Genomic DNA, 9,093 nt, shown 5'->3' with positions numbered 1-9,093 from the left:
CTTATATTCTGGTAAAAAGATAGATACGGTGTCAAGTAATTATAAGTCTATGAAGAATTGTTACCTGTTAGTTGGGCTTTTCTCAGTATCTTTCACAAGAGGAATAGAGAATGTCATTCCATCTGGTGAGTCAATTGAGGCTGGTTGTACAAACTTGAGAATTTGATACAAGGTTCTCTTTTGAATCGTGTCACTTTTCCAACAGGTCCCATTTGCTTCGTTTACCAAAGAATCTACTTCTCCATCAAAACCTGAGCTCTCAGCCTTGCGTTAAGATGGGAGAAGCCAAATTATCCTCCTTTTCCAACTATGGACTACAATGGTGTTTCAAGCAGCTACACAAAGAAGAGTTTCAGATATTTAAGGCATTACTAAAGGAAAGAGCTTCGGAACCGGCAACCTGCTCTTTTCCTCTGGTTGAAGTGGATAATGCCGATTCGGAACAGCTCACCTCCCTCTTGCATGAGCATTATAAAGAATCTTTTGCCTGGAAGATATCCATTGACATCTTTGAAAAGATGAGCCTGTTGGCGCTCTCAGAGATGGCCAGGGATGAGATGAAAAGTGAGTAAGACAGATTTGGGGCAGATCTAGGGGTAGGAGAAAAGGGAGGTGACCTCAAGTTCCCATGGGAATGGGAAAGGTATCCTTGTTCTCTCAGGGGGTCCACCTCTACAGCGTGAGTCTGAACTAGGAGAGTTAACTGACTCATTGGTCAACCTCCCTGGCTGGAAGCTATAGAGTCATCTCCAGCCTGTGAAACAATGAAGGAGAAGACATCGGTAGATAAACCCTCTATCTGGAGAGAATGTGGTCAAAGTTAGTAGATGGGATTTGTAGTCAGAAGTGCGTAGCTCTGGTGCCACCACAAGTATGACTTCTGGCAAATTTTGTCCTACTCTGACCCTTGGATTCCACATCTGGGAACAGTAACTGTGATGCTTATCTGTGCTGTTGCAAAGGTTCCATAAGATCATGTATAGAAAGTGGTTAACAAAGCTTCACTCATTTTTTGAGAACACTTATGGCTGTACAATGGACATCTCCCTTATTTCTTGCCCCAGACTGAGGGACTAAGGTTCAAGGAACTTCTCTAAGGACTGACCTTCCTCAGAATGTTGGTACCCATATTATAGCAACGTACTTAGATCAAATTGTGTAGTTATCTTAAGGTATTTAGGAGAAAGTTAGTAGAAAAAAATAATAGCTCTCCTTCATCAGGAGGAATTGTCTCCTCAACTGTGGACAAAAACTTAACGAAGAGCCCCAAGTGTAAGCAATCAGATTGGCCCTAAAGACTTACAGGTATTACATGCCTATATGTAGCTCATCAGCTGTAGCTGCAAAGGACTTGAACAGAAGCTATTCCTTTGGAGCCTCAAAAAAGCCCTGGGTGGAAAACATATTAGTATTATTCACAGGAAATAAGGGTTATAAAATTAAAATAATAGTTGGTATTTACCAATCAGTACCCCAGTCTAAATACCATGTTGAAGCTGTCATGTGCCCTGCTATTGATTTTCAAACTCACCCAAAAAATAGGTTCCCCATGACAGAAGCTAAAATAGAGATTCTACCAAGTTACACAAGTTGAACAAGTTCTTGACCTAATATGTGACAAAAATTACTTAACATTCATTTTGCGTATCTTTAAATTCTCATGTGTCATGTGCCAGAGATTTATAGCTTGCAATGCAATAGGGAAGAGGGATAAATAGGCAATTTTTTAAATGGATGGTGTAGAAAAATATGTGAAGACTAGAATCACTTCCTAGAGGAAGTAAGGTTTAGGCTGAGACAAAAATGAAGAAAAGGAATTAACTGAGCTAATTGGGTAGAGAAGAACATTCTGAGCAAAAGAGAGCAACATTATGAACTCTTTAACAAAGAAAGAGGTTGGATAGACCATGAAGCATTGGAGAGAATATGGCAGGAGATGAAGATAAAAAGGTGGTCTAGGGGCTTCCCTGGTGGCGCAGTGGTTGAGACTCCACCTGCCGATGCAGGGGATGCGGGTTCGTGCCCCGGTCCGGGAAAATCCCACATGCTACGGAGCGGCTAGGCCCATGAGCCATGGCCGCTGAGCCTGTGCTCCACAACGGGAGAGGCCACAGTGGTGAGAGGCCCGCGTACCGCAAAAAAAAAAAGGATGGTCTAGAAGTCAGACAGCATCTTGAAAATAATTTTAATAGCAAAGCATAAGCAATTAAATAGTTTTAAAGGGGTAGGGGTAGAAATAGTCAAACTGGCATTTCAACATTGTTGCTGAAGTCATGAGTGGTCTGGAAAGAGTCATGAGTAGATGCGGGGAGAACAGTTAGGGGTCCATTCTAGCATCCCATGGGAGAAATAAAGGCAGCTTGGACTAGGGTGATGATGGCAGTTAAAGAAAAAGTAGAAATGGAATTGGAAGATATTTTGGAAGCAGACACAACAGTTTTTGAGGACTAAATGCAGAGGGAGAATATGGTATCAAGCATGGTACCCAAGTTTCTGGCATGAGTGACGGGGTGGATGGGGTTCCATTGCCTCATCCCAGGAAATACTGGGAGAGCTGTTTCGCAGCAAGTAGATGGGGGAGGGAGAGGGGGAGGGAGGATTGGTCAATGTTAGAGCTTATGAGTTGAAGGTACCTCTATTTGGAGAACTCACAGGCATCTGAGTAAACTAACTATTCTGACGGTCGAGAGAGGTGTTTAAGATGACTCTTGATGATTAACTCTTCTTTTGTTAAATTTATTGATTCATTTATTTATTTTGGCTGCCTTGGGTTTTCATTGCTGCATGCAGGCTTTCTCTAGTTTCAGCGAGTGGAGGCTACTCTTCGTTGTGGTGTGCGGGCTTCTCATCACAGTGGCTTCTCTTGTTGCAGAGCACAGGCTCTAGGCCCGTGGGCTTCAGTAGTTGTGGCACATGGGCTCAGTAGTTGTGGCTCACGGGCTCTAGAGCGCAGGCTCAGTAGTTGTGGCACATGGGTTTAGTTGCTCCGTGGCATGTGGGATTTTCCTGGACCAGGGCTCAAACACGTGTCCCTGCATTGGCAGGCAGATTCTTAACCACTGAGCCACCAGGGAAGCCCTTGACAATTAACTCTTAATAACCATAATATACTGTCTTATTATATGACCTACCCAGGATCATACAGCAAAAATGGGACTGAAATGTACATTTACGTGCTCAAAATCAGACACTCTTTACTATAAATCTCTGCTGCTTCACCGTGCTGGTGGTATTTGAGGGTCTGTCTCCATTTTCCTCATTTCAGACTAGTCATGGAATAAACTGTGAGATCCTGAGCCTAGTCTTCATTGCCCTCAGTAATTTGGGCAGAGGATGTGCTCATCCCTGATTTGGGGAATTGCTGTGACTTTATTGAGACATTATCTCGTCTACTCTCTATTGCAGAATATTTACTGGCTGAAATACCAGAACATTCTACACCAACAAAGACGGACCAAGGTCCAAGCATGGACGAAGTACCAAGTTAGTGGGGCAGAGGGGGGTGGAAAATGGATGTGTATGAATGATGCTGCTATTAACATTTATGTATAAGGAAATTATCACAGAAAACTATTTATTGAGATCTAAGTTAGTAATATCTCAGTAAGATATGGGGTAGATATATCTAGTAGAATTTGGTGTTGAGGGTTTCAGAAAAACAGAGGTTCAGGAATTGCTCCCACCTTTCTGTTTAGACAACCTAGTGGATGGTGATGTTGAAAGTCAATGATTTTTTTCAAAAATATTTATTGATTGATTGACTGATTTGGCTGCACAGGGTCTTAGTTGCGGCACACGGGATCTTCGTTGCCACATTCAGGATCTTAGTTGCAGCATGTGAACTCTTAGTTGTGGCATGGCATGTGGGATCTTAGTTCCCAGACCAGGGATTGAACCTGGGCCCCCTGCATTTGGGAGCGTGGAGTCTCAGCCACTGGACCACCAGGGAAGTCCCAAAAGTCAATGAAGTAAATTTCAAACTCTGAAATCACTTCAAGCTGGGCTTTTATTCCATCTGTACAACATAACTTATGTTGGCAGGTGTGGGTTACTTTAATCATTCCTTGGACAAATATTTGAAAACCTAATAGCTGTCAGTATTGTCCATTTTCAGTTGGAATGGGTAGTAACAAATACCAACAATGACGACATTTCTAGAATACTTGCCATGGGCCGGGCGCTGTTCTCACATTTTGTGATTGTGTCGTGGGATCCTACACCCATCTCATGAGGGAGGTATTAATATCCCCATTTTATTGATGAAAAACTACTGTAGAGTGATGGTGTGGGGCTAAAATTAGATTTCTGTATAAGGGAATGAGCCAAATATCTGTTCCAAAGTAAGTTCAGAAATAGAAGCTTCTTTCTAATTATCATTTACAGGAAACTTACTAGAAGGAGTAAGTTTTTGGTTAGAGGTAAAAGCTGAAATGAGTTTTTGGTGCATTGAATTTGAGGTCCCTTTAAGGTAGTGAGTTAGACATATGATCCTGGATTTCTAGGGAAGAAATCAGCACTAGAGAACAATATTTGGAACTCTTAAGTACAGACATGATCATTAAATCCATGGAAGAAGAAAAGGTGTCTCCCCCCCCCCGACCCCTAGTATCCCCTTTGGTAACCATAAGTTTGTTGTCTATGTCTGTGAGTCTATTCATTTTGTAAATAAGTTCATTTGTATCATTTTTTAGATTCCACATATAAGTGATATCATATAATATTTGTCTTTGACTTACCTCACTTAATATGATAAACTCTAGGTCCATTCATGTTGCTGCAAATGGCATTATTTCATTTTTTATGGCTGAGTAATATTCCATTGTATATATACACAATACTGTACATAAAATAGGTAAACAACAAGTACCTACGGTATAGCACAGGAAACTATATTCAATATCTTATAATAAACTATAATGGAAACTAATCTGAAAAAGAATATGTGTTTATATATACTCATAAATATATATAAATAAATATAGATGTATACAAATATTTATATAAATATATAAAAACTGAATCACATTGCTATATAGTTGAAAATAACACAACATTCTAAATTAACTGTACTTCAGTTTTTTTTTTTTTTTTTTTTTTTTTTGCGGTATGCGGGCCTCTCACTGTTGTGGCCTCCCCCGTTGCGGAGCACAGGCTCCGGACGCGCAGGCTCCGGACGCGCAGGCTCAGCGGCCATGGCTCACGGGCCCAGCCGCTCCGCGGCATATGGGATCCTCCCAGACCGGGGCACAAACCCGTATCCCCTGCATCGGCAGGCGGACTCCCAACCACTTGCGCCACCAGGGAGGCCCCTGTACTTCAGTTTTAAAAAAAAGAAGAAAAAGAAAAAGCGGCTGAGGAAGAGGCAAAGAAGGGTTGAATTCAACTGCAGCCTATCTTTCTGGGGTTCCTCTACCTCTACAAAAACCTACAACCCAGGAGCACAGTCTGTCCTTTTGACAGAAGATAATACATCAGTGTGACCTCAGCAAATAGAACTTGTTCAGATCTCAGAGGGTCTGCTACTTGTTAATACAGATCTGTTCATGACCTTCCTGATGCAGAACAATGAAGTTTAAGATTTAGAACTTTTGTGTAGAGATTTTATGTAGGGCTAGTCACTGTCTCATGCGTTTGTATAGAGAGAGTCTTGCTCTCTCTTTTTTTTAAAGATAATGGTAGTATCAGCAAATGTAAGGGACCGGATAGGAATTTTAAATTTTTTTTAATTTTTATTTTATATTGGTGTATGGTTGATTTACAGTGTTGTGTTTCATTTCAGGTGTAGAGCAAAGTGATTCAGTAACACATATACATATATCTCTTCTTTTTCAGATTCTTTTCCCACATAGGTTATTACAGAATATTGTGTTCCCTGTGCTATACAGTAGGTCCTTATCAGTTACCTATTTTAGATATAGTAGTGCGTATATTTTTCTCCCTCCCCCCCCATTTCCCCTTTTGGTAACCATAAGTTTCTTTTCTAGGTCTGTGAGTCTCCTGCTGTTTTGTAAGGAAGTTCATTTGTATCCATTCTTCGATTCTACCTATAAGTGATATCTATGATACTTGTCTTTCTCTGTCCCACTTACTTCACCTAGTATGATCATCTAATTTTTTATGTTAGTGCATACCTATTGGATGTCAGAGACTGTTAAAGAGGCTACAGGTATGGAGGTAAAATGACAAGGTATTTTTCTCATGGAGCTCACCTTGGAAGCTGGGAGCTAGATAATTAAGCACATAAAAGAATTGCCATTTATGACAAATGTTGGGAATAAAATAAAGAGGATAAGGTTGAAAGAATTACACTTTGTAATGATAATAGTGGCCATTGCTCATCTTTGCCAAGCCCTGTGCCGATAAATATTGAATGCACTTTGTGTTCCTTAAATATTTGTCACAGCCCTTGAAGAGGATGTCCATCTCATCTTATAGGTGAGGAAATGGAGGTCCAGAAAATGAGGCAACTTGTTCCAAATCACAGAAACTGTAGAGCTTTGAGTTCCAGGCAGGACCGGTCTAACTTCAAAGGCTGTGCTTACCTCCTCGTAAAGAGCAGGGTCCCCTGTCACATGGAGCTGTTTCTCCACAGTAGCCCAGGACTCCTGGGCTGGAACTGAACGTGCACACCCATCCCGAGGTCTGGAACGCAGGGCCACGCACACATCCTCAGCTCCCCCAAGCTTCTCTGTCTTTCAGAGACCACATAGGCATGTTCAGTGTAGATTATTCAGTGAATACGTAGCTGCGTGTCCACAGGGCACCAGGTACTGTTACAAATACTGAAGATACAGTAGCAAGTAGCAAAGTCTCTGCACAGAATCCATTGCGGGAGACAGATAATAAGCAAACAAAAATGTAACCTGTCAGGTATGAAGTCCTGGAAAGAGAAATCAGGTGAAAGGGACACAGAGCTATTTTGCAGAACATCCGTAAGCTTTGAGGAAGTGATCTTGGTACGAGGGACAGAGCTTGTTATATGTACGTTGCTAGGAAGAAACAAAAGACCCACAGCTGTTAGGCCGTCTGACTGAGGATCCACTAGGTCTGCGGTTTTTGTTTTGCTTTTTTGCTAGCTTTTTTACTAAAACCCAGACTTTCTTCAAACTCTCTGTCTCGTTCTTCCTCTCTCCTGTCCGACTCAGGCCACAGAGATGACCAACAGGACTATAAGAGTCACGTGATGAGGAAATTCTCCACGAAGCTGGATGCACACCACAACTTTGAAAAATTTGCCTCTGACTGTCCAGATGTGCACGTGTTGTTGGGGGCTTTTAATCCAGACCAGGGGGGCTTCCGGCCTCTCACTGTGGTTCTACACGGAAAGGCGGGAATCGGGAAATCGGCTCTGGCCAGAAGGATCCTGCTGTTCTGGGCACAAGGTGAGCTCTACCAGGGCATGTTCTCCTATGTCTTTTTCCTCCACGCCAGAGAGGTACAGTGGAAGAGGGAGTGCAGCTTTGCAGAGTTAATCTCCAGGCAGTGGCCAGACACCCAGGTCCAGGTGGAGGGGATCCTGTCCCAACCAGAAAGGCTCTTGTTTGTGGTTGATGGATTTGAGGACCTGGACCTCGCCTTCAAAGACAATGACTCAAATCTCTCTGGAGACTGGGCGGAGAAGCAACCCGTGTCCGTCTTGATGCACAGTCTTCTGAAGAAGGTCTTGCTCCCCGAGTCTTCCCTGATCATCACCGTCCGAGACTCAGGCATAGAAAAGCTCCAATCCGTGCTCCTGTCTCCCCGTTACCTGTTGGTTGGGGGACTCTCAGTGGAAAAAAGGATGCAGTTGATTCTTGAGCATATGAAGCATGAACATCAAAAGATGCAAACCTTGCGTTCAGTAGTGGGCAACCACGAGGTGTTTGACAAGTGCCAGGTGTCCGTCGTGTGCTCCCTGGTCTGTGAGGCTCTCAAGCTGCAAGAGGCACCAGGAAAGAGCCTTTCCATCCCTTGCCAGACTCTCACGGGCTTGTATGCCTCATTCGTGTTCCATCAGCTCGCTCCAAAAGATGCAGTCAGGAGCTGTCTGCGTCAGGAAGAAAGAGTCACCTTGAAGGGCTTGTGCCAGATGGCTGTGGAAGGTGTGTGGAATACGAAGTTCATGTTTTACAGCGATGACCTGGGCATTCACGGACTGAAGGAGCCTGAGCTCTCCGCTCTGTTTCACACAAGCATCCTTCTCCAAGGCAGCTGCTGTGAAGAGTGTTACATGTTCTTACACCTCAGCCTCCAGGAGTTCTTTGCTGCCTTGTACTATGTCCTGGAAGGATTGGAAGGAGAGGGGGACCCCTACCCTCTGTTCACTGAGAATGTAAAGAGTTTGATGGAACTCAAGCAAATCGACTTCAACGTCCACTTGGTCCAGATGAAGAGGTTCTTGTTTGGCCTCATGAGCAAAGAGGTGATGGGGGCGCTGGGAACCCTCCTGGGATGTCCTGTCCCCCTGGTGGCAAAGCAGAGGCTTCTGCACTGGATCTCTTTGTTGGGTCAACACACCAACACCACTGCCCCGCTAGACTTCCTTGACGCCTTCTACTGTCTTTTTGAGACACAGGATGACGAGTTTGTTCGCTCGGCATTGAACAGCTTCCAAGAAGTGTGGCTTCCACTGAACCGGCCAATGGACTTAATAGTGTCTTCTTTCTGTTTCCGGCATTGCCAGTATTTACGGAAAATTCGGTTGGATGTCAGAGAGGTCCCAAAGCATGAATTTGCTGAGGCATGGCCCAGCATTCCCCAAGGGTGAGTACCTTACCTCTGCAATTTTTTTTCCATCTTTGGGAGGGGGGCTATAATTGACAAAGGAAAATTGTGTATATTTAAGATGTATGCCTTGGTGTTTTGATGTACCTGAAATAATCATCACCATCAAGTGAATTAGCATACCCATTACCTCATATAGTTATCATTTTCTGTGTGTGTGTGTGTGTGTGTGTGTGTGTGTGTGTGGTGAAAACACTTAAGACTACCTACTATCCCTAGGCACATTGTTGTACATTAGCTCTCCAGAATGTATTTATCCTGCATAACTGAAACTTTGTACCTTTTGGCCAACATCTCCCCATTTCCCCCACCCCCATCCCCAGGCAACCA

The 9,093-nt window shown here is 43.3% G+C and overlaps 1 protein-coding gene across 1 annotated transcript in view; it reads left to right on the top strand.

Moving 5' to 3' along the window:
• Nucleotides 1-207: 207 nt before the first annotated feature.
• Nucleotides 208-9,093, top strand: part of NLRP5 (NLR family pyrin domain containing 5) — a 29,763-nt gene continuing 20,877 nt past the window's right edge. Inside the window, exons 1-3 of the mRNA XM_060085094.1 lie at nucleotides 208-564; nucleotides 3,406-3,483; nucleotides 7,146-8,742. Of these exons, the coding sequence (XP_059941077.1) occupies nucleotides 276-564; nucleotides 3,406-3,483; nucleotides 7,146-8,742 (1,964 nt within the window). The 5' untranslated portion in view covers nucleotides 208-275. The remainder of the gene's footprint in view (nucleotides 565-3,405; nucleotides 3,484-7,145; nucleotides 8,743-9,093) is intronic.

Source organism: Mesoplodon densirostris, chromosome 19 (assembly GCF_025265405.1).
Source record: "Mesoplodon densirostris isolate mMesDen1 chromosome 19, mMesDen1 primary haplotype, whole genome shotgun sequence".
Classification (NCBI taxonomy): Eukaryota; Metazoa; Chordata; class Mammalia; order Artiodactyla; family Ziphiidae; genus Mesoplodon; species Mesoplodon densirostris.
The sequence above is the reverse complement of the archived record's forward strand: the minus strand, read 5'-3'. Positions and strand labels throughout refer to the sequence as shown.